Source organism: Acomys russatus, chromosome 20, assembly GCF_903995435.1.
Source record: "Acomys russatus chromosome 20, mAcoRus1.1, whole genome shotgun sequence".
In the NCBI taxonomy this organism is placed as follows: Eukaryota; Metazoa; Chordata; class Mammalia; order Rodentia; family Muridae; genus Acomys; species Acomys russatus.
Window position 1 is genome coordinate 23,814,735 of NC_067156.1, and position 26,286 is coordinate 23,841,020.

The following is a 26,286-nucleotide window of genomic DNA, read 5'->3' on the forward strand; positions in this document are numbered from 1 at the left end:
TTATGCGGGAGGGAAATTGCTCAGACGTGCAATAGAAAGTCATTCCTTTTTTTTTTTTTTTTTTAAATAAGAGACAGATCCTTTTGCCTCAGCCTCCAAAATAGCTGGAGCCCACACCACTCTCTGAAGGCTGTGCAGGCCTGCTTCTGCCTTATCAGGATGACTGCAGAAAACAGCTGTTTCCAACTCAGCAGTCATTTTTTTCTCACCTGCCTACCTTTTGGGTTTTAAAGGATGAGGCTGTGGACCAAAAGACAAAAGTATTTATCTTAAAATTGGTGTGTGTGTGCGCGTGCGTGCGCGCGCACGTACGTACACGTACGTACATAAATACGTACATGTAGGTATACACATATGTGTACAAACACAAGTGTAATTGGTATATATTCATTCATTTTTCTTTCCTCTATTTGAATACCATTGTTCTTTAAACAATTAAAAAACAACTTCATGTGTGTATTCTATGTGAACTACAAGCATGTTTGATCAGAAGAGGGTGTCAGGTCCCCTGAAACTAGAGTTACACAGGTGGATTATTCACTGCCATGTGGGTGCTTGGAACCAAATTTGGGTCCTCTGCAAAGAGCAGCCAGTGAACTACTGAGCCATCTCTGCAGTCCTGCCCTGTTCTTTCTGAACTGTACCTTTTGTAGATGCTCTGACTTAAAGTGTCAGCATCACTTGTGGAAGGCAGTGCTTATCGTACACAGCACTTGTTAGCATCAGGGCAGAGGAGCTGGAAATTAACCTGGCACTCTCCTATAAGATAGTTTTGAGGAAATTCAGAGAGCAGTGTTAGAGTTATTTACATTCTTCCATGTGAGACTTTGGTTTTACAAATATATGGGTCATTAGAGTTACTTGAAGTGACATACAGATACATAATGAAACCTTCCCTTTTTTATGGTAGACAATGAGCTTTACATTTTATATCATAAACATTTCTTTAATTCTGTCAAACTCTATAAGAGTTCCTGTGTTATGTTGAGATAGACCATACATTAAGTCTTGGTCAGTGCATGAAAATCTCTTCGAGAGAAGATGCTATGTTGCCTGGGTCTTGATCTCTTAATTTTTAGGTAGCAACTTCATACGCTTTTGTATGAGGTAGAAGGAGTAGGATTTGGGTTTGGTTTTTGTTTTTTGAGAAGACTGGCTCTCTCTGTGCAGCCCTGGCTGTCCTGGACTTGCTTTGTAGACCAGGCTGGCCTTGAACTCACAGCGATCCGCCTGCCTCTGCCTCCGCATGCTGGTCTCACAGGTGTGCACTGCTGCACCCGGCTTGTGTTTCTGTTGTGAAGGAGGTAACATTCTTGTGTGAAACAGCCATGGGCACCACACGCCTGATTTACACCACACAACCTAGTTATTTCTCTGGGTCGTTGTCGTCCTCCTCTCTCAGATCCATAACCCTTTTCCTGCCCTCCGTTGATCTTGAGTTTAGAAAAAACTTTAGGTTCTTTGATTAGCATTGATAAAACAGAAAGGCATATTGGTTATACTAAGTAATATCAGCATTCTGTTATAACTTATACTTTGGGGGTCGTGGATACTTCTTGATGCACTTAGCTTGACATTTAGGTGAAGAACCTCTTAGACACATTTTCTCCTACATAGGCTATGCAGAGCCATTTACATAATCTAGAATAAAGGGATTAGATACTTGTTCATAATCATTGATCTTGTAGCTTGAATTTCTTTTAGTTTTAGTGGGGTCTGAACCAGTTGGCTAAATTTAAAGGAGCTAGCATGGTTGTCCAGTGGGAGGCAAAGGCTACAATCAGCCTCTTGCAGCACAGTTATCACTAGAAAGGGCTTTCAGACCCATACGTTATTAGCTGAGCCAACCTCTAGAACAATTCTTACTAGAAATGTAGGTGTGGTCTAAGAAAAACCTTAATGGGAGGCCCTACATGCTGTGGGAGCACTGTGTAGGGACATGGAACTTGAATTAGAGCTGAGGTTGGCCAGTGGAAACTTCCAGAAAGAGATGACTGCAATCCAAAGGAAAGATAGGAATTAGAAGAAGGTAGGGGAGAGAGAACATGTCATATTAGGAGAACCAGGATGCGCTAGCAGATCATAGCGTGGAGAATGGCAGGATGATCTTAGTTGTTGCAGTAACGGGAAGGGCACACTTTCCAGGCCTTGTGTGTAGGATGAGATGAAGAAAGCTTCTGGCAGGAAGGCCGTAAGAAAGTCATTATAGATTCTTCAACTTGGACTGTCTCCCCTTGTCAACAGAGGGATGTTTTGTACTTAAGTCGAGTAGATTTTTATGGGTTTGCCGTGAAATTTAGAGGTGAAATTGTGCCTTGAGGTGCCACCAACAATGTCAGGACTTTTCTTTCTTTCTTTCTTTCTTTCTTTCTTTCTTTCTTTCTTTCTTTCTTCCTTCCTTCCTTCCTTCCTTTCTTCCTTCCTTCCTTCCTCCTTCCCCCTCCTTCTCCTCCTCCTCCTTCTTCTTTTTCTTTTAGGGCTCTTGTGCTTTTTCACCTAGCAAGAGTTAAGAGTGGAGTTGATATCTACCAGATAGTGATGACCCATGACTTTTTAAATCCCAGCACTCAGGAGGCAGAAGCAGACAGATTTCTGAACTCGAGGCCAGCCTGGTCTATAGAGCAAGTTCCAGGACAGCCAGGGCAACACAGAGAAACCCAGTTTTGAAAAGAGGGGGTGGGGTAGTGGAGTAGAGAAGTATGTAGCTTTCTTCTCTGTACAATTTTGCCCACTCTGACCTGGCAGTTTATCATTAGGACCACCTGTTGCAGTCCTCCATGATAGATACTGCGTGTTGTTGAATAAGGCACTGCTCTGAATTATTATTAATATTGTTGTTATTGCTGCTATTAATTATTGCTTGCTCAGTCTGCTTTTTTATAGAACCCAGTCCAAGGATGGCCCCACTCACAATGACCTGGGCCCTCCCCATCAATCACTAATTAAGAAAATGCCCTACAGGCCTGCCTGCAACCTGATCTTAAGGAGGCATTTTTAAAAATTGAGGTTCCCTCCTCTCAGGTGACTTAAGCTTATGTCAAGGCAAGATAAAAGTATCCAGCACAGCACCTTGTCTTAGATAGTGGTGTTTTTATCTTAAGGTTATCAGTGAGTAATTAGGCTTAAGCTGAGGTCTTTTCTGACTGATGGCTCTGAGCAAACTTTACATAATAATTCTCATATCTGCAGCTGTTTTCGTTAATGGTTCCCCCACTTTGGCATTACTGTTAATAGACTGCTTAATTTTATTGGCAGTACAGAAGGACTTGGGGAATGGGTAAGAATGGGGCCTTGGGCCAGCATGATGGTCCATCTGGTAAAAAGCCCTTGCTGTGTAAGCCCAGCAACCTCAATTTAATCTCTGGATCCCAAGGTGAAAATAGAGAACCAATTTGCAAAAGTTGGCCTTTGCCTTACTCCTCACATTCATAAGTGCTTGCATTCATAAGTAATATACATAATAAAATAAATAATAAGAAACGTGACTCTTGACTAGATTTGATTCATACCATTATATCATTCATTCAACTCTTAACACTTCTGGGTTCCTCATATCTCCTTTCTGTTAAATTATCATCTGTATTTTTAAATACTTTTAGAAAACTCTTTAATGACCCATAGAAATAAGATGGAGGAATACAGACAGGTGACATAGTCTTAATTATCAGGAGATAAAAGCAGAATATGAAATTACATCAATGGTATGTAGTAGACACATAGTCAGCTCTCAGCCTCACTTGTTCATTGCTGGCTTGTGTACCTGAAGGTTTGAAGAGCACCCAGAGGGATAATATTGGGCTAAACTCCTTTGTTCATTTGCTTCTCTCCAGTGATTACTAGCATGTTTCAGAAAGAGGCACATTTGTCTTGTGAAAACAGACTTTTAATATATTTCCTATTAATAGTTTAACAGATGTCTACTAGTATTTCCAGTGATACAGCTGGCTGTGCCTGGGACTTCTATTCCTTTTCGCTCAGCTGCTGTCTTTGTTTTTGCTTAGTTCTTACTACTTAGGGAAATCTCAACCCCTGACCTTTGAAGAGATGCTGATTTAGTACATTTCTAAGTGCCAAATGTGTTTTTTTCTGTTTAATACAATTACATTAAGCTTAGCGTAGGAGTTCTAAAAACATTTTACAAACCATTCTCCTTTGAGCTGTATAATACATTATTAACATAATAATACATCTTATTTTAAAACTCTTTAAATTATTATCTTATATGGATGGGTGTCTTGCCTACATATATATCTGTGTATCACATGTATACTTGGCGCACTGGAGACCAGAAGATGGTGTGGAACTGGAATTACAGATAGTTGTAAGCCGCCAAATGGGTGCTAATTGAACCTGAGTCCTCTGGAAGAGCAGCCAGTGCTCTTAGCTGTTGAGCCATCTCTCCAAACCCACATCTTTCTTTTAAAATGTGTTTTGGAGCTTGGGAAGTGGTTCACGGAAATTCCTTGCTATTCAAGCACAAGGACCTAGACCTTTGATTCTCAGAATTCATGAAAAAGCCAGGTGTGGTGGTACACCTTTACTGTCTTAGAGCTGAGGAGACAGGGGCAGGAGAACACCCGAGGCCTGCTTAGCTAAATCTAGCCAGCCGAGCTAAATCAGCGATGAGTTCCAGATTCATTCAGAGAACCTGTCTCAAAAGCCACAGTGTTGAGGGACTGAAGAGATGGCTCAGTGGTTAAGAGCATGTGCTGGTTTTGTAGAGGATCCAGGTTGGTTCCAGCATCTACATAACAATTGACAACCATATGTAACTCCAGTGCTAGATGACCCCACACCTGGCCTCTGTGGGCACCTGACACATGTTGCACACAGCACATTCAGACAAAGCACTCATATACATAAAATAAAAATAAATAAAATCTTAAAAGCAAACAGACCACAGTGGCTTGCTTTTGAAGATCTTGACATCTAAGACTGACCCTTGGCCCCCATGTGTATGTGTATGTACCACCCTCGAGCCCCACCCCCCTTTTGGAGAGAGTTTCACTATATAGTTCTAGGTGGCCCACTCACAGAGATCTGTCTGTTTCTGTCCTAAGATTAAAGGCATGTGCTACCATAACTTGTTTGAGTTTTTTAAATTCATGAAATAAAACTTGTTTGATATTATTTCAATATCAAGAGCCATCTTTTGCTTATTTACATTTTATTTTTTACTTAAAATTTTAATTTGTAGCAGGTGCCTCTCTATACATGTGCATATGGAAGCCAGAGGTCAGCCTCAGGAGTTTCTCAGGAGTCACTCACAGTGTTTTTGGGGACTTAGCAATTAGGCTATCCTGGCTGGTCATCAAGACCACCTACCTCTACCTCCTCAGTGCTGTAATTACAGAGGTACCTCTGCTATGCTACATCATTCGTTTCTGAGGACTGTGTATCCTAAGCACTGTATCTGCTTAGCTATTTCTCCAACTCCCTTGCCATTAGCTCTGGTAGCTCATCAACATCAGATGTAACTTACTCTTGTTTGTAGCACAAGAATTGGTCCTGGTAATAGACTTGTTGTATGTTGAACCTCGAGTTGAAGGATGAGGTTTATTGGAGTCATCCCAAGCTCATTAAACCCTTCCTTGCTCCCCAAGTGGCTTTTGTTTCTTTTAGAAAAACTCTTAGTTTCAATGATCAGCCAAAATGATGAGTCTATGAGGTACAAGATTGTAGTTTTTAGATGAAGTCACATATGAACACTCCCACTGAATGTTTTCCAATTTTGAGCTGAAAAGTGTGTGTGTGTGTGTGTGTTGGTGGGGATGGAGAAATGGCTCAGTGTGAAGAGGACTGGCTGGCTGCTCTTCTAGAGGACCTGGGTTCAATTCTTAACACCCACATGGAGGGATCCAACTTTTTCTTCTGACCTCCATGGGCAGCAGTACCTGCAGGGTGCACAGACATATATTCAGACAAACACCCTACACATAAAAATAGAGGTGGCTCAGAGGTTAAGGGCACTGACTTCTCTTCCAGAGGTCCTGAGTTCAATTCCCAGCAACCACATGGTGGCTCACAACCATCTATAATGAGATCTGATGCCCTCTTCTGGCATGCAGGTGTACATGCAGGCAGAGCATTGTATACTTAATAATAACATTTAACGCTCATTTTACTGTTGTGTGTTTTGTTTTGTTTTGCTTTTCTGGCATTGCTTTAACACTAAATATTGACAGACTGTCGTGAAGGTTCCTTGTAAAGTTCTAACATGTACACCTGTTTGTTCAGGCTGGACGTAAAGAAAGAAGTGATGCTCTCAACTCTGCAATAGACAAAATGACCAAGAAGACCAGGGACTTGCGTAGACAGGTAAGCTTAACAAAGTGTTAATTGTATTTCCTAAGTTCTCAGCTTTAGCTCTGATTAAAATTCTAATAAATATAGGCTTATATTTTTAATTAAGGGAAAGGGTGAATCTTCACAGAAAAGTGACTCTTTCTGTTCTGTTGCTAATAAGCTTATTAATGTCTAAAAAAATCTCAGAGGGACACGTAGACTACTGTGTTCCCTCTGGGGTGGACTGAATAAATTAGCTCCAGTGTGAAAAAGATGTATAGGCAGGAAAATCAATTTATGATGACTTGGGGGATCTGTGCAAATAACCTCAAAGGGTCTTGTTGTGTTGGCTTCCATACACTAGATTACAGCCCATTCTGTCCATTCTGTTTATATTGTCAGTTTGTTTGCTCTGGTAGAAGTGTCTTTTTATCTCAAGTACAGTAATGTTGGAGACACTGACTTTTTCATGTTAGTAAATTTAAAAATCTGTTCTTTAATGATGTATAATCTCCTTAACATTTCAAAATTAAATTTTGTGTTAAAAGTTTTAAAAAGAATTTAGACTTGACTATAAGTATGTAGTGAAATACATAATGTATTACGTCTTAAGTTATGATAAGAGTTCAGACAGTTTTCAGGAAATAGAGACATTTATTGCTCATACCTGATATAAAATAAAACTAAAAATTGATGTACCTTTGGTGAATGAAGTGTCAGCCATAATTAGAATGATAACATTTAACGTTTATAGTGTGGTATCTTGTAGATAAACCATAAACTGCTCCTTTTTTCATTTAATTTTAACTAATTAGGCTAATTACATATGTTTCAAAGCTATGTGTTAATTCAGTTGAGAACAGTATTGTGATCGCATTTAGTTTTGTAAGTTCCAAGGAAAGAAAAAAGGTAATGTCTTGAACTGAAATCCTGCTAAGGTGCTTGTGAAGCACAGTCCCCAGGGCCCGTGCTGGAGCTCGTTTCACCGCAGTGCTTACGCGGGGACTCGGGGGTGTACCTTCTGCCTGTCTTCCACAGGCTTCCACCAGATAGGTTGTATCACAGTTTAATTTCTTAGTAAAAATAAGGTCAAATGTATACAATTTAATTATTAGCTCCGCAAAGCTGTCATGGACCACGTGTCAGATTCTTTCCTGGAGACCAACGTCCCTCTTTTAGTACTGATTGAAGCCGCAAAGAATGGAAACGAGAAAGAAGTTAAGGAATATGCCCAAGTTTTTCGCGAACATGCCAACAAACTGATTGAGGTAAGTGCGCTGAGCGTAGTAACTTGGTGAGTTGTCAGTTTTAAACACGTGATTGAAGTAGCTGTAAGTTTTCAAGGGCTCGCTTAATACATGTTTATAAACAGTCTTTAATTATCACTAGGTCTCTATCAGAACTATTGTTTTGTCAACTTAGATTAATTAATATTAATGTGGATAGCTTTTGTCCTAGAGACAACACCACACTCACTGTGATGCAGCTGAAGCTGGTCCGTGACAGTAAGACTTACACAGAGTACAGAGTGACAGCAGCTGGGAGCTGGTACTTTTCTGAGGAGCATCGCCTGGGCGTACATCCTGCCAGGTTACCTAGTTCCTCTCAGTTCTGTGTCCCCTGTAAAGCGAGGTCACTAATGATGCCCGTGCTCTGAGGACTAGAAGATACGCTAGGTGTTTCACCTTATGCTTATGGCAGACCTGGCACTGGAAATTTGTGTGGAAATGGTAGGTTTGTAAAATAATAATTAGAAAAGGGAGTTGCCACATGATTCCTGATAAGTTAGGTTTCTTCATTTGTTGATTAATTTATATTGTTTAATTAATTGTTAGTATGTTTTAGAAATGAGACACAAACAAAAAACATAACCTTAGTACAGAAACCTAATCATCGATAAATATTCCATAGACCAATATTCCATTGGTCATTATGAAAAAGCAGAAACCAACCCTGAATGTAAAATGTGACTTAACACTATAAAAATATTTCAAGGCAAATATTAGTGATCACGTTAAACATCTTACTAATTTTACACCTCATTTTCTTTGCATATTGATTGAAGTGTTTTTCTGACCAGATTTATATACAGAGTGCATATTCAAGTTAATGATTCTGACACTTGAAAGTAAAGATGGAGAGTTTCATTTGTATGTCCATTAAGCATAATCTGGTTCATAATAGTCATGTGATAGTACAAGACATAATTTCCAAGTGGACAAGAAATTGTGTTTAGAAAACCAATCTCTTATAAGTGCATACTTACTAAAAGGTTCCTTTGAGTGATAGACATCAAGGCCTGGGATATCAGCAGCTTTATATAGGGCAGCTTTTGTCTGTACCCAAATGGGAGGGCCAGTCAGGTCATCCTTGGCCTCTCCAACCAGCACTTAGAGAATACAGCACTGTGCACTCTGCATAATCCTTACCAAGTGAAAACTGAGGCTTGAAGACCTTCCTCCTGCCCACCTCTACAGCAAACCTCCAGGAGTGAAACCCATTGAACTCATTGGTTCTGTGGACCAACACCATTGAGAAACAGTGACTAGGCTGGGCGGAGTGGCACATCGCCTTTAATCCCAATTCTAGAAAGGCAGAGGTAGGTAGATCTTTGTGAGTTCAAGGATAGCCTGGTTTCCATAATGAGTTCCAGGACACCCACCAGTGCATAGTAAGACCCTGTCTTGAAGAGAGGAGGAGGAAGAAGAAGAGGAGGAAAGAAGAAAAAAAAAATCCAAGACAAGATAGAATTTGAATCAGTCACTGACTAACTGGACTTGAGAGTCATTAGAAACTGTGTTCCAGACTTTTCATTGCATTTGAACATAGTCCTTGGAGATGAGAGTGTGATACTCTTCATCACAGCTCAGTTCTAACCCTTTTCTCACCTCATTCCCCTCTGCGTGCCCTCTGCACCCATTGCCTTCTACATCTTACCTGTATATTAAATGATACAGGATTTTCATTACTTGAGGCATAACCCCAGGCTAAGCAGTGCCATTCTGCAAACAGTTATGATTATATTTATGATAATTAAGACAGTAAGATATATAATTACTATGTCCATGAAAAGGAAATTAATTTTTAAAGAGTTTTAGAAGCCTCAAATTCCTCACTCGAGGCAGAACTTTCTCTTTCATGACAAGACTTCTCCTCCCCCTACAACCTTTGTATTATAACGACACACCTTGAACTAATCAGAGACTTGTTTTTTTAGTAAAGGAAAAATGTTTCACTGTGTTTTGTTAGTCCCCTGACTTAATTTTTTTTTTTTCATTAGTTGCCTTCTAGTTGAAATAAATGTCTACAGGCCTATTTCCCCTTGCCAGTTCTGCAGAATTAAGAATAGTATCTAAAATATATACATGGCTGGGGGTTTGGCTGTGACTGGGAAGAAGGTCGGAGTCTACAAGCATGTTTGGAAGGGGTCATCTTTCTGAAACACTGTAGCAGAGTTCTGACACTATGTGCTAGAATGGTGTAGCCCTACAGAATACGGTCACAGGCCCAGAAGGGGCCCCATTTAAATGCCAGCTTAGAGCCCCAAGATATTACCACTCTGACCAGCTTGTTTCACATCCTGTTAAGTAATTTTATTCTCCTTGCTCAATTGTTGTCTAGGAGGCTTCCTGTCTCCTGCTAACCTAGGCCTAGTCCTGGAAGCTTCTAACGTCCTTACAGTCTAACCTAGGCCTAGAATGTTTTTAGCCTCTGAGACTTACTGTTGAATAAGCTCACCCTTACTTGTTCTTTCTGCTCTCTGGGCTGGCTGGTTCAACTCAGCTGTTCTGGCTCAAACTCTTCTCCCAGCTGACTTATTTAATCTGGCTTCTCTTCTTGGCCCGGAATTGCTCTGCTTAACCTCAAACTAGCTTAGCAATTTACTCTAATCTTCTGGCTCCTCATTTCTGGCTTATTCCATCTTCACCTGAGTTCTCTCCCTGCAACCCATCTTTCTATCACTGTCCTGGTAAAACTGCCTCCTCTCTGTGAAATTGCCTCTTAAGTAGCTTCCCTTTCCTCTCTCTTCTCATGGGAGTTGGGTGTATCCTATTCTGTCAAATCTTTTTTGACACCTTTTCTGCCACTCAATTAGACATCACTTTCAAACATGGTGCTTCCTTGTACAAACTAATTTTACCTTTGTATGGAATTAAAGGCATGTACCTCCACGCCCAGATCTAAGCTTTTCTTTACCTGATATTTGCTCTATACCGCACTGGCCTTGAACTCAGTTCTGTTTGCCTCTGTCCCCTGCATTAAAGCCGTATCACACAGACCTAGAAGATTTTTGGATGTGATCTCTTACCACAACAGCCATGTTCTAAATTAACATCCCTCTACACATCCTAGGCATTTTCATAACCTATCACAGGGTTGGGAAAAACAACACATATGTAGAACTTTGATTTTGAAAGGGAAGATACACATAGGAGCCAGGCAGTGGTGGCGCACGTCTTCAGGTCTAGCACTCTAGAGGCAGAGGCAGAGGCAGAGGCAGAGGCAGGTGGATCTCTTGTGAGTTTGGGGCCAGCCTGGTCTACAGAGAGAGAGTTCCAGGACAGCCAGGGCTACACAGGCTATCCTGTCTTGAAAAACAGAGAGGGGGTGGGGAGAGGAGAGAGACAGACATAGGATGGAAGTTGGGAAAATTTTTGTACCCCATACAGATGGAATTGGGGTACTCCACCCTCCAATAACGTTGGTAGACATACCAACCTGCTAAGTCCCATCTATATCCACAATTTTTAAGTTTCATTAGGTGTGCCTGATTGGTGAGTGTCATTCTCACCCTCACCCTTCTCCAGGTCACACTGGCCTCAAAAGCGCCAAGGTAACTGAAGAAGTACTCTATGCTGCAGAAACCTCGGAAGTAGAGGAATATTTGGATTTTGTGATCAATCAAAAAGAAAACCAGACAAATTATCTAATACACAGTACTGTGTACTTCAGTGTGCTGTGAAGGTACATTACATGTATGATTTTTAGTAGGTATCTTGAATACACTCTACCTAGCCTGCCACATATAAATACCACAGAAAAAGTTAAGGCAGGCAAATTTGTTTCCCACTCAGTCTGACTTAGCACTCATCATCACTTCATTTACCTGGTATGATTGGCTTTGAGATTTTCATCTTTTTGGAATTGTTGCCTTTTGGTATGGTTTGGTTTGGTTTTTCATTTTTTTAAGACAGAGTTTCTCTGTATAGCTCTGGCTGTCCTAGAACTCACTCTGTAGACCAGGCTAGCCTTGAACTCACAGAGATCCACTTGCCTCTGCCACCCCCACCTTGCTTAGTTCCTGCCTTTTAACAATCAGATTTACTCTTTTCTCCAAGGATCAAGGGATTGTTCAGTGTCTATTCTTATAAAATCATAGAATTTTTACTTAGTGGTATAAGTCCCCTTCTGTGTAGCTTTTTTGAAGCGCCATGTGTGCCTAGCATTGTGGCATAGGCCGTTAATTTCAGCAGTTGAGAGTCAGGGTCTAGGAATCCAAGGTCAGCCTGGTCTGGGTGGTGAGTTCCAGGCCACCTTGGGGCTATATAGTAAGACCCTGCCCTGCAATCTAAAACTCATGTAGGCCTTCTGGGACTCCTCCAGTCTTTCAGTCATAGAAAACTGTGTCTTCAGACGCCCTTTGGGGAGTCTCATCTTGACTGTTAGGAGAGGGAAGCCGCCTGTCATCTACTCTGGAACTTCCCTGTCCATCTTCTTGCTGCTATGTACTTGTGAGGTAGAGCACTTCCAGTATAAAATACATTCTCTTAATACATACTGTGGAGAAAATATCAAATTGGTTTCATTTATTATATGTTCAAATGATAATAGCTTTAGGTTAAATGTTTTGCCTTTTTAATTTTTATTGTCACTACTAAAATTTTCACAAGTCTCTGTGTAGTTCACACTATAACTCTGCTGGACAGTACTAGATGCTTTCCAGGCTTTTGGGGAGCTCTCTTTATCACAGCTCTCAATGAGCACCTGCTCCAGGGGCAGCAAACAGGCTAGGGCAGCAGCCAGGGAGGGCCTTCGTCATGCCAGAGAATGACTTACTATTATATCTAGCCGTCTGGGCAATGGCTGTATGCTGAGATTCCCATTGAGCTCACAGCCAGAGCTCAGGTTTTCTACAGACCTACTCCTTAGTGACATTGGGGCCCATTTCTGTCAATGTGTGTGCAGGCGGACATTTTGCTGTATGCAAATGTTCAGGTATACTGTCAATGTAAACTTAGATCTGGTCTAATCTGTTGTCAGAATTGCTACTGTCATATTTTTTATTACCAACTTCCTCTCAAAACATATATCACTTCTACTTTGTTTTTTTCTTTTAAATGTATTTTTTCTCCCTTCATCTAATCTGATGTTTTAACAATGTTGTCTAAGATAAAAGCATAAATAAAGAACCTTTCAGCTTGCCACTGGAAATCTCCTGATTGAATGGGTCTTGTGTATAATTGGTCTTTCTTTCAGCCAGTGAGACCCTTTTATTTTAATCTTGCTAAGACGTCTACATAGGACAGGTCTACACTATTCCCCTCATCTCCCTTTCAGCATAAAGCCAGAGATAATTATAAAAACACAGTTTGTTCTGGCAGTTTCTCTGTGGATGGCACCTTGTATTCTTCCTAGAGCAGGTTTCCCTACTGTTGTCAGTTTTCATGTCATTAAAAGTCAGTCTAGAAAATGAGAAAGATTTGCAAGAACGATAGAGTTACTGTTCTGCAAAATGCTAGCCAGTGACTGGGAGCTTACTCATCAGTGTTGGCGCAGAGGTGGGGACTCTGCTTCTCCTTTGTGTTGAGTTTCATTGGTGTGCTTCACAAACTCCCTGGCCTGTGATTAAGGTTCAGCTCTTTGCTTTCCCATGAATATGTGGGTGAACTGCTCCTGGAGTCAGATGACAGCATCTCACGCCTAGTTCCTGAGCTGTGTAACCTGATTTGTTAGATTTTTAAAGAAATGTGCCCCAGGCCTGGCTCGTTGGCTCAATAGGTGTCTTAAGGTTTCTATTGCTGTGATAAAACACTGTGACAAAATAGCAGCTTGGGCGGGGAGGCTTTACTTCAGTTTATAGTTTCACCTCACAGCCTACCGCTGAAGGAAGTCAGGGCAGGGACCTGAGGCAAGGAGCTAATAGAGGCCATGAGGGAGTCCTGTGTACTGGCACTAGCCCAGCTGTCACCTCCCACAATGGGCTGGGCCTTCTCACATCAATCATCAATCAAGAAAATGCACCATAGGCCAATCTGATAGGCTCATCTTCTCAATTGAAGATTCTCATCCCCCCAAAAGACTCCTAACTTTTGCCAAGTTGACATAAAGTTAGCCAGCACAATGCGTGAAACTGTTTGTCTCAGCCTTGCAGACCTGACCATCTGAGGTCAGTCTTCAGACACCACACCCTGAAGGGAGAGCGCCAACCCCTGGAAGTTGTCTTCTAATCTCTGAGTAGACTGTTAACCTTACTATTGAAGCGACTGGGTTGTGATTACTGAGTTGTAGGGCCAGGGCCCTAGCCAGGTGTGCCTACATCTATTTGGCTAGAGCAGTGTTCTTAGACACATCCTCCCTGCCCCTAAACTTATTTTGTTAAAAAAAGTACAAGTCCCTGAAAGCATGTTGATGCAGCCTGGTGGCTTGGGAGTAAAGTACCACTTTAGATGAGGTACAATTGTAGGACACTGGTGTTTTAAAATGCAGCTTTTCTAAGTTCATTTTTAGAAACTGTGCATGAGATTTTGAAGCACAAAGATATATATTAGATATATTAGAGAGATTCACAACTGATTATCTACATTATTTCTTTTTGTTGTTGTTAAGTGTACAAAATTGTTAGCAATGTGGGCTGTTTGTTTGCTACGGCAAATGATACCATATTGTGTTGAAATGTAGCTTGGCTACCTAACTTCTGTTACAGCCATTGCATGTGTTGTAGTGCACATAATGCGCCATTTTTTACAACTGGTTTTCAGCTGTCTGCTTAGCTAGTCCCTGCCATGAAGCTGAGTTGTTTGTTTGATAATGTCTCCCACTCAGCTTCTCAAACCCAAAGTCTAAGGCCCATCCTCTGTCTTCCCCAAGTTCAGATCTGACCAGCAAACACTCACTGTTTTCTCTGTGTAGTGTAGCTGTCATCATGTTGGATTTCTGCAGCAGCTCCTGGTGGCGATCTGGCTGGCACTGTGATTGCTGTGCAGCTTCTTCCTTGGGAAAGAAGCCAATACGGTCTCCTTAGATCAAGTCATTCTTTGCTTCATAACTGTTCTCACCTACCCTTGCCATGGTTTCTAGAGCAGGTGATACAGTCTGAAACTGTAGTTAGCCATAAAGTGTCCTGCCTGCATTCCCAGCTGCCTTTAGTCCTGTGTCTCCTTGCAGACTGGCCCGGCGCTTCCTTCTCCTTCTCAGGACTGAGTGCTCTCTGTCTGCTGTCGTCTCTACAGAAACAGCTCTTTAGACCCCTTCGCTCTCAGCACTACCCTGCAGTAGTTATACTTGTTTTCTGTCCTCCTGTCATTTTTATGTTCCTCACAGCCCTCTTTCCTATCTGAAGTGAGTAGATTTGCTTAGTTTTCTTATTTATCTAGCCCTACCTACTGTATAGAACGATGCCTAGTACATGCTAGGTTCCCAACAGCAGTTAGGCTAGTGAACATCCTCATTCTCAGTGTTAATAAGTGTTATGCAGATGTTAATTCTTCAGATTCACCTAGCATGCAGACCTGATTCCACTGTGTGTAGATGTTTGACAAACACAGTTTTGTATTACGCATTGTTCTAAAGTAATCTTTATACAGAAGGTACCATACAATTTTGTATGTGGGCTTATTTTTGCTTCTGCACAGACTGTTTACAGGCATTCCAGGATGCCTGGCTCATCAGTAGACCCTGAGTCTGGGTCTTATGGTCATGCAGTAAGCACTGATCCATTTCTCCAGCCTAAATCAGATCTTTTGGGTTGTAAATTTGAGGAAAATATGGAGATTTAAAAAAACAGTTTAAATGACAGATGTGAGCAGTATTTCATTTATTCTATTTAGCTGAACTCAAGCTTTCAAAAAACCTAAGTAAATTTTTTTATTAGAAAGTTTATGTCAACAAACACTTATGGACTTCCTAAACCAGGCGTGGTGGTTCACACCTTTAATCCTAGCACAGATACAGTGACAGGTGAGTCTCTTGAGTTCATGGTTAACATGGTCTACATAGTGAGTTCTAGGATAGCCAGAGCTACATAGTGAGACCTGTCTGAAACAAAACAAATAAACAAAAAACTAGAGGTGTGGTACTAAATAACAGAAATCCTTACCCATGTGGATATTGTCTTCTACTAGAGAGTGGGAGAAAGATAAAAGTAAATATATATTTTATGAAGTGTATATACTTTGTGTAATATACTAAAGGAATATTTAAAAATTTTTTTATCTATTTTATCAGTGTTTGAAATGGATACAAACTATTATTTTAATACTCTTGAATATTTAAAATTTTTATCAGTGTTTGAAATGGACAGAAAATTATTGTAACTTCAGTATTCTTTAATACATGTCCAACATAAATTTGGAACAGAGCAGATGTAATAACTTGGTTTTTAGGACTGCTGTCTTGGGGGAGGGGGAGACAGAGAGAATTTCTCTTTATAACATAAAAAGAATGTAAAATAGGATACAAACTTCTTTAGTGTGGGCGTGCCCTGTAAAGTTGCTCAAGTGGTATTAGTCCTGATATGGCTCCGTTCACTCAAAGATGGGAAGGTCTGGTAGAGCCGTCATGAGGCGCATCATACTGTCAGCACACAAGTTCAGTTTCAGGTCTTAGTAACAGAACTTAACGTCCCCAGCTCCTCTGTGTGCACAGGGTTGGAGGCGGATCTGAGTGCCTGTTGGGTCATTATTCACGTGCTTTTGTGACTTTATTTAAAACAGTAGTGGACAGTTTTGCTGTGAGGTCTCTCCACTGACATCTCTGAGATTCTGCCTTGGCTCGAGGACTGACTCTTGCCTTTCAGTTGTCGTTAGGAGAACTTGCTGACTCCATGCAGGACAGATAGCCATTTTTTAAAAAATAAAGGGTGCATAGATGTTATATATCCCCAAAGCCACTGATAGGAGGGAGGAGGAACAGAGGCTAGAGTTGAGCTGGGGTGACGTGTGTCTGCAGTGTAGCGCGAGGGCTTGTCTCTCGTGTGAGCTGTGAAGTGGTACTTCTAGGCAAAAGCACCTTTTGTACTTGACTTTTTCCTCTCATACTAAGTTAGTGATGTCTTTATGTTAGTCTTCGATTGAAAGTATGTTAACGTGGAAACTTGTTTGCTGTCAGAACGTTTTTGTCACTAGTGCACCGTCTGTGTCCTTTTGATGGCTTCCTTCCCTGGCCTCCTCTGTCCCTCCTCTGGCTATATGCTCATAAGCACTGAGGGGCAACCAGTGCTGTTTACTTATCAAAGTCTCTTTTCAAATTTATAATTTATGAGAGTAAAACAAGGAAGCTGCTATTCATGAGCTTCGGCCTCGGATCATTTAGTGTCCCTTTTCCTTCGGCCTCAGGTAGTTCATTAAAAGATCTTTATGATAGTGAATTTGCTGCACTCAAGTTGTATCTCATTTGCTGCCTTGTGAATTAAGAATTACAAAGTGGATGAAACTTACTGTAGGATTCCCTCTCTCAGTTTTCTCATGGAACTTCATAGGATGTGGCTTTTTTAGTTTGAAATGTGTATTTTGGCTGCAATTGAATGATGAATTCATATGTGGTAATATGTAGCAAAGTGGCCTTGAAGGTTCTGTGAGGAACATTTGAGTTAAACATTCATCTTGTATGACACTGGCTGTGCATTTTTCTCAGTGCTTCCATATGACTTGGCTGAAACACTAGCAAATAACAAATGAAGTTTCTGGTTTCTGTAGCTGTTGGAAGTTGAATGAAAGAAGTGAGGTGCCTGAATTCTAGGCTTACTGGTCGATTAGGCAACTGGGAGGCTTAAAAATAGGGAGCTTTAAGAATAATTTATCATTTAAGAAAATTCACTATTATAAATTTTGTTCTGTATTTTTACACTGCATCTTCCTAAAATTAGTTTATTATGACTTATTTTGATAAGTGTGTGTGTGTGTGTCTGTGTGTGTGTGTGTGTGTGTGTCTGTGTGTGTGTGTGTGTGTGTGTGTCTGTGTGTGTCTGTGTGTGTGTGTGTGTGTAGGAGATAAGGCTATATATGGATAGCTAGGACCAAGTAAAGAATAACAGGCAGTGTGAGCTTAATTGTCCTGCTGAAATGTGGATTATTGAAGTACTGGGGTGGGGATGCCACATAGCCACGTAAGCTGAGAATTCATGTTTTTGTTTTTGCTTTTCTGGGATATAAGCCCATCTTAATTTCAAAAAGAATCCTTTTGTGAGATTTGTAAATGAAGCATTGAGTGATTGATCTTCAACACTTTAATAATAAATACAGGACAAATGTCATTTGCTACCACCTATAATGTGAGAGGTTGTCCAGCATGTGCCTTTATGTGAAAGAATTGAGAGTATCTGTCATCATTTCTGATAGGCGGGTCCATTTGTGCCATCAGTTTTCCCTTTCTTTTTCTTAGCCTTGTTCATCATCCCTCATTTTTAATTCTCTTTTGACTGAGTTCTAGATCTTCCTACCTTACCTCTCCTTGCTGCTGGGGTTACAGGTGTGTACTACTATGCCTGTCAAGCTAAAGACTTCACGCTGATGTTATTATTTACTGTGAGTGAGTGTTGTGTGGGGGCGAGGCGTGTGAGCACACATCTTGTGTGCATTCCTGGTGCCTGTGGAGGCCAGAAGAGGTGGTCAGATCCTCTGGAGCTAGAGTCACAGACCACTGTGAGCCACTGTGGAGATGCTGGGAATCAAACTGAGTCCTCTGGAAGAACAGCTTGCTGAGTTGAGCTGTTTCCCCTACAGACTAGTTTTTTAAAGTTGTATTGACCTGCTGTTCCAAGTTTAAAGGTGCAGATTTTCCTCAGTAAAAGGTGCGAAGACTTTCCCTCCTCATATTTCCTTTCAAGGCAGCCAGGTCTAGCACCAGTATATGAGGCTGGCCTCCCAGAGAGCTCTGGTCTAGATGTTGCCTTTGCACATTTGTCACTGTGAGAAGTGAGTAGTCCTGCTCCTGGAGGGTGTATTGAAGCTTATTCACCCAGAAGAGACTGTCAGTGACAGGCATCACTTCCTCCTCCCAGGCCACCTAAATCAAGCAGTGTCCTCTTCTAGAACATTACTGCTCTCTAACAGTACATCAGAAACATTGCTTTTTTTTTTTTTTTTGAGACAGGATTTCTCTGTGTAGCCCTGGCTGTCCTGGTGTCACTTTGTAGACCAGGCTGGCCTCGAACTCACAGCGATCCACCTGCCTCAGTCTTCCAAGTGCTGGGATTAAAGACGTGCGCCACCACAGCCCGGCTAACATTGCATTTTTAAAACAGACTAAGTCTTCTTCTGTAGCCTTTGTCTTAAGATTGTATCCGGAAAACAATTTTAGCCGTATCCTTCACCACACTGTGTCTGACTTGTAGTGAATAGTACATAATCCTTCACTTCTTCATTTTGACAATATTTGTAAGTTTTAAGAGATGGTATAAATTGACATAAAAAATGTTAGTGATGAGATGGTCACTGATGGTTGTTGGTGGATTCTGTCTGAGAGCCCTTTAAAGAAGGCAGTGGCAGGCTGTTTGCATCATCAGGGAGCATTGTGGTAAGCATCAGGTCTTTAATTTGTTTTCCAAGATGCTCCCTACTTCTTTTTGGTTAGAGATAGGGAGTTATTGTGTAGCCAGTCCTAAAGAGCAGCATTTTCAGTACAGCCAGAGCACTAGCAAGCTAAACTATGACACAACCTGTAAAAATAATTTTTTGGTTATGTCAACAGTGCATGGAGACAGTTGAGAGGGAAGGTAAAGATTTCCATAAAAGATTTCCACAGCCTGGCGGTGGTGGTGCACACCTTTAATCCCAGAACTTGGGAGACAGGCAGGTGGATCAATGTGAGTTCTAGGCCATCCTGGTCTAACAAGCGAGTCCAGGAAAGGCAAGGCTACACACAGAGAAACCCTGTCTTAAAAAAGAAGGACGTCCAGCCACCGACGCTGTTCCAGGAGCTCAGCTAAAGGATGCTTTTGCTCATACCTGTGGAATACCATCATTGTTTCCTTTCCTTTCTCTCCTCTCCCCCCCCCCCCCCCCATAAGGATGGAATTGGTTAATCTTGTTTGCTTATTTTAGACAGAGTCTCACTATATAGCCTTGGCTGTCCTGGACTTGCTTTGTAGACCAGGCTGGCCCTGAACTTACAGAGTTCCACCTGCCTCTGCCTCCCAAATGCTGGGATTACAGGTATGCACCACCATGCCCAGCTGGTTTGGTCTATCTTTTTTTCTTTTTTTCCTTGTTTGGTCCATCTTAATGTTACTTTTATCATGTATTAGAAATCTTAATTGACCTATGTTCAAATACACTTGACTTTTTACACATGGCAAGGAGAAAAGCAGTTTGGAGTTTTAATTCAAGATCAGCTGCAAAATCCTTCCCTAGTGCTCCTTTGCTTTTCTTATATTCAGCCTATAATAGACAGTCTTATTGTTCAGGCAGCGTAGAGCTCCTTCAAAGCCCATGAGCCACCTCTTCTGATACTAGCCGACAATGTAACACTGTGAAGTCCTTGTAAACTAACAATCAGTCTGAGAAGTGATGTTCCTTGCTACTTTGTTTCCTCTATTCTGGGAAGGCCAGTGTAAGACATAGTCATTAGCCTGTTTTCCAGTCCAAAGAGAAATACTTACAGGCGTGTTTATGTTTTTCCTTCTTGCAGGTTGCCAACTTGGCCTGTTCAATCTCCAATAATGAAGAAGGTGTAAAGCTTGTCCGAATGTCTGCAAGCCAATTAGAAGCACTCTGTCCTCAGGTAAAGTATAGCCAGCAAGCTTTCAGTGTCGCTAACATGGATTTTAAGAGGGTGGATAGAAATTTATTTTCATAGGCTTTCTCTCTCTCTGTCTCTCAAAAAAAGGATTTTAAGTAGACATCCTGGTATAGATAAACCACATAGTTTAGAAATAGTTTATCATTTTCTTTTTATCATATGCTCCTGCCTCCTTGCCTTTCATTTAAAATACGTAGGAGAGGCCATCAAGATGGCTGAGTTCTGCCAAGCCTGATGACCCTTGGTTTCACCCCCAGGGGCTACATGGTAGTTAGAAAAGAACAGACTTCCACAAGTCCCTCTGTCATGGTGTGCATGTGTTAAGTGTGGTGCACTGGTGTCTGGCCAGCCTGTGCACAGTTGTGACTCTCTTGTCATAAAATAGCTAGTCTACTTTGCTAAAGTGTCTTGCACAGATAATAGTAACCTGATTTGAAGTGGCCAATGAAGTAAAGGCTAAGAACTTCTGTTTAATACTGACACTCAGAAAGATGCATTATTGGGCTGGGTGAAGTGTTTGAGATGCTCGAAATACTCTAAAGTACACAGGAATAACTAATGCCTTTTCCCCCCACTTAATGTGTTCGTGTGTTTGCACATGTTGCATGTACTCATGGTGTGAGGGTAGAGGACAGCTTGTGAGAATTGTGCCTCTTCTATCACTCTATGGGTCTCTGGGACTGAACTCAGGTCATTAGGTTTGTCAGCAAGCCCCATCACCTGCTGAGTCCTCTCACTTTTTGCTTTTCTGCTGTTTGTTTTTTCTGCTTTTGTTTGTGCTTTTCTGAGTATTCAGTGTATTTGTGTATTTTGAGGGAGTGTTTCCTGTCATTCAGAAATTTCCAAGCAACTTAAATGTTGTTTTTCTACTTTTCTGGGTAGAGAATGCTCACAGCACAGAGTGTAGGACTTAAGTTTACCTTTTTCTACGTGTCCTGCCGAACTGGCAGTAGCCATAGACAAACGTGACAAGCAGAGGAGCTGTAGAAATGAACCAGAGGTCTCAGGGACAACCTTCCGTTCACCATGACACCGTCACTTTGGCTCTTTGATGTGAAAGAGCACTCGCGCCTTCTATGATGGACTGGTTACCACCCGCCATCTGGTACACATTTCCCTAGCTCTACACAGTCATGAACTTCTCCAGTGACTGATTGCTGTGAGATGACAAATACAGTAGATTTAATCTACTTCCAGGGTGACCGAATTGTATGAAATAGAGTAGATATCTAAAGATTAGACTTTCTTTCCCTCAGGTTTGCCATTTTATCCTTCCAGCACTTTGATATCTTTGGTTCTCTGTTTCGTTTTAAAATGCTTGAAAAGCGACAATGCTTCCACATAACTGCAGAAACAGATGGTAGCATACGCTGATCACACCTACCGAGAGTATTTATATAAATGATCTTAAAGCCTAGGGAAAAGAATCAGAGGGAGAGTCTAGTCAGTCCTGATGACAGTGCTCGCGTGCATGGACCTTGTTACTTGGCCCATGTCACGGCATGGAGCATACCACACAAAACCTCGTCTCTCTTCTTTCCTTTGCAGTTTTGCTTAAGATGGACCTCAGAGCTGGCTTTAGACACAGTACTCTAGCCGCACTTAGCATTAGGGCTATACCCTGAGTAAAATACATTTTCTGGGCATGATTATTCTTTATACATGCAGGGCTGGGCATCTTCAGTATTGGCAAATGCAAACTGGACCATGTGGGCCATTTATCTTTCCTCTCAAGTTAATACTAGTTATCTAGATGCACTGGAAGACCCCACTGGCATTTCTCTGATAGCTAAGGGAGGGAACGTTTTTTTTTTTTTTCATGTACTTAACCATTTATGTATATCTTTTGGAGAAAGAACTCTTCATATCCTTTCATGTATTCACTGAATGCAGAGACTAATGAATAGTATAAAAATGAACTTGGAGACAGACAGCAGAAAACAATGAAAAGAGATGGTTAAAATGCATTACAAATTCTGGGTACAGTGCCACATGCCTGTAATCCCAGCAATCAGGGAGGCAGAGGCAGGTGGATCTCTGTGAGTTCGAGGCCAGCATGGTCTGCCAGGTAGGTCCAGGACAGCCAAGGCTACACAGAGAAACCCATTTGTAAAAACAAACAAACAAAAAAAATATTACCTCTAGTGTCTTTAGGCCATGCTTAGTAGGAATTGAAAATCTCAGCACTTGGGACACAGAGACAGGTGGATCGCTGTGAGTTTGAGGCCAGCCTAGTCTACAAAGTGAGTCCAGGACAGCCAGAGCTATACAAAGAAACCCTGTCTTGAGGGGGAAAAGGGGGCAAAAAAAAAAAAGAAAAAAAAGAAAGAAAGAAAAGAAGAAACTCACTTAGTATAGGCTACCTGTGAAAAATGAAAGTGGGTAGCATTGTATGTATTTAGTGGCCCAAGACTACTTTCCCCTTGAGATGAGAAAAAAGACAAAGATGTGTACCCTTGCCACTTGTTTTTAGAATGGGGGAGTAACTTAACTTCGTAATTACTAGAAGATGAGGATAAGGAAAGAAGAAAACGGGGAATGCTTGCTCATGAAATTGAAGCTGCTTTTTTGGAGTAAAAAAATGATTACTGAATGTGGTATCATTGTGACTATAGTGTCATTGAATTTTATACTTTTAAGTGGAAGAATTGTATGAATTATAAGCTGTATCTCAGTAAAGCATTTGTATGTGTACATGCTGGACTGAGGCTGGGATTTAGAGCCCTGCACACACTAGGCAAGCTTTCTACCAGGGAGCTATGTCTCCAGCCCTGGATTTTTACTTATATGTAGCAGATTATATACTTTTCCAAGGAATTTGTTATGTCAGACATACCTCTGTGAAAATGACAAAGGAAAAAAAGTCCTTGGGATTGGAATACAGTACCTATAACATGAAGGAATTCTAGTAAGTTTGTCATTTGGTGTATTGGGCATTATTATGCATTTATTGGACATAATTTTTACTTTTATAATAGTGATGGATAACTGAGATCGGCCTAAATACCCCACAGTAAGAGAGTAACATAAGATACTTATAAAATGGAATCATAAATAATGTTTTACTATATACGTCATGATGCTGATTAATATTTAAAAGAAAGAACCAACACAGTTAATTGTATATAGTAAATAATTTTAAGTATTTAATTTTTGATGGTGTATTTGTATGTTTAAAATGTTAAAAACCTGGAATTTAATGTCAACAGTTATAGGCTTGCCTTCACAGACTGGAGAAATTAGAGGGAGAGACTTCATTTATTTTACAATTGTCTGTTGTTTCCAAATAAAATTTACTGCTCTGGTGTTAAAGTCTAAGGCCTGCTGTTCATTATTTCCCCTTTGGACTAGTTATGGCAGAGCACATGGTGTCTTATTTCCTAGTGACAGGGAGCCTTTACTGCTGCATTGCCCACATCACCCCATGTGATTGATTGGAGTGAGTGATGTGCATTAATGTCTTCTGCAGGTTATCAATGCTGCATTGGCTTTAGCAGCAAAGCCCCAAAGTAAACTGGCCCAAGAGAACATGGATCTTTTCAAAGAGCAATGGGAAAAACAAGTTCGTGTTCTCACAGATGCTGTTGATGACATTACTTCCATTGATGACTTCCTGGCTGTCTCAGGTAATGAACTGGTTCCCTGGAGTGTCAGGTGTAATTATTGTCCAAGCCATAATCACAGACCAAACACTTTGAGATCTGGGCAAATACATTATCAATAGCATGCTGGTCGCCAGTTTTATAAAGTTCTACAGCTGTGCCCTGAGTAAGGGAAGTTGGAATTGGAGCCCTTTCCCTCATGAGGCTGTGTGGACTGGGCCCTCGGTTTGGGGCTGTACAGCACACAACAGTCTACCCCTCTTGCTGCTTTTTTTTATACCTACGTCCTGCTGTCACTGGTCACTTGAAACAAGCCTGTGAAACTCAGGGGAGGAGCCTCTCAGCTAGTTTTTGGTCAAGAATCCTCCCTTCTTGGAAAGCTTCTGTCTTTTGGAAGTGATTGTAGTTTAACTGACTACTTCCCCAAAGATTATGTCTGCATGATGCACAGATAGAAAACAGAGAGGAAATATTTAAGTGCCATTTAATTATGAACTTGGAAAAAATAAATCTGGGTAATTCACCTCACAAAAACAGTTGATTTCATTATATAAACATAAACTGGTAATGACATAGTAAATTGCATTCATATAGAACATGTCTGTCAAATGCAATTCAGTATTTATCTCACAGAAATAAATTCTGCCTTATCTCCTTAGAGTTGAGTAACACTAAATGCATTCTCCATTTAATGTAGCCTCTGTTGCCCCTGGCTGTGTCTTCTTCTTGGAAATGCCAGGCTTCCTGAGGCTGGTGGCTGTGGGCAGATTTAGTGACTGGGTTCTCGTGGAGCTGAAACTAGCTGTCACCCCAGGGAGCCACAGGCTGGAATGTGGAAGATGTGAGTGGCAGTGGGGCTTGAAAGAGAGGCAGGACTTAAGTACATGCACAGCACAGTCCTCCAGCAGTGACCTATATAAGGACGGCAGTGTGCTCTGCATACCAATGTCTTCCCGTGTTTGCGTGAACTCCTTGAGATGGTAGCCTTGGCTTAACTTGAGCAAGTCGGGTGCAGGAAGACAGGGTAAACCATGTTGCTGCAGGACTGCCAAATTGCAGATGCTAATACTTTAAAAACAAAAAATTCATTTGCGAGCTCATTGTTGCAGGTGCCAAAAATGCAGCAAGGGCCTTTTTGGGAAATCTTGGCCTTCTGTTGTTTTTCCCAATGAAGGATGGAATTATTCTTTTTCATAGGTTTAGGGAAAAACATTCCACCTTCATAGCACATTTTTAAAGCAAACAACAAATTTGGAAATCTAAATGCAAAGCCCCCTCTGGATAAATACTACATTCTTACAGTTTTCTAAAATTAAATTGGGTATGTTTATCGGGCTTAAACTCAAGGGATTTTCATTTTTTCTTACAGTAAAATAAAATATAATAAAATAAAAATACATAACACTCTTCAAATCAGACAACAAAAGGGATTCAGTAGCAGAATTTAGTGTGATCCAGACAGGACTTTTGAAGGATATTTAATATAAAACAGAAGACCAGGAAGGAGAAATTAAATTCTTTAGCAGGTCCACTTTTATATGGTGATTGTGTTCAACTTTTACGTAAATACATGAGTTTAAGAGGGGGCTGACTTAGTACAAAGCAACTGAGCCAGTTTCTATTCAGCACAGACTTGTTCTCTTGAAGAAGCAGTGGTGTTTCAGAGCATCTGAATTTTGTATGTCTACCTCTGGTGTGTTTTTCTACCTCTGGTCTGTTTTTCTATTGTTCTGTTATAAGCTTGCTGAAGAATGCACGTGATTAGTAATGCAAGGTGTTATTCAAGCAGGTGCCTGGGTAGAGTCCTAGTAGACGAAGCAGTTAATTCATAGCGCTCAGCTGCACAGTGACTTCCCTTCCTCCATATTCCATCAGTAGGCAGTAGCTGAGGAAGGGCTTGGCCCTGTGAGCCCCTCTCCCATCCATGACTGACTCTTGACAACTTGTACTGTTCAGTTCCTGTTATAATGACGTCATAACCAGAAGATAGCATTTCACAGGCCTTCTCTCTATCTTCTGTCTAGTGCATTCGTTCAGTCCCTTCTTCCATGTTCCCCAAGCCTTAGAGGGGGTTGTATATATGTCCTGTTGAGGGCTCAGCACTCAAACATCCTTATTCTCAACGTCTTGAACAACCAAATGTCTTTGTTCATTGCAAAGAAAAGGTCTCTGAGGTGGAGTGCAAACAAGTGTTGAGAAGGCGGTGTGTGACTGACACCAGTTTAACTAAACAGTAGTAAGTTCACCTCCAGGGCCTGGACCTCCCAGCCATGGGGTTGTGACTGGCTTTACATTTCTGCTTCTCCTTTTTATTCAGTCTAAGACCCCAGCCATGGAGCAGCGAGGCCCACAGGTACAGGCCTTCCCACCCCAGTTAACCTAGTGTAAGTCATTACTTACAGGTGTGCCCATAGGCTTGTCTGCTAGTGAGTCCGGATCCCTT

General features: G+C 41.2%; 1 protein-coding gene across 1 annotated transcript in view; it reads left to right on the forward strand.

Moving 5' to 3' along the window:
- Ctnna1 (catenin alpha 1) overlaps nt 1–26,286 on the forward strand; it is a 122,651-nt gene that overhangs the window by 86,531 nt on the left and 9,834 nt on the right. The window contains exons 8-11 of the mRNA XM_051163268.1: nt 6,238–6,318; nt 7,401–7,553; nt 20,131–20,223; nt 23,711–23,867. Of these exons, the coding sequence (XP_051019225.1) occupies nt 6,238–6,318; nt 7,401–7,553; nt 20,131–20,223; nt 23,711–23,867 (484 nt within the window). The remainder of the gene's footprint in view (nt 1–6,237; nt 6,319–7,400; nt 7,554–20,130; nt 20,224–23,710; nt 23,868–26,286) is intronic.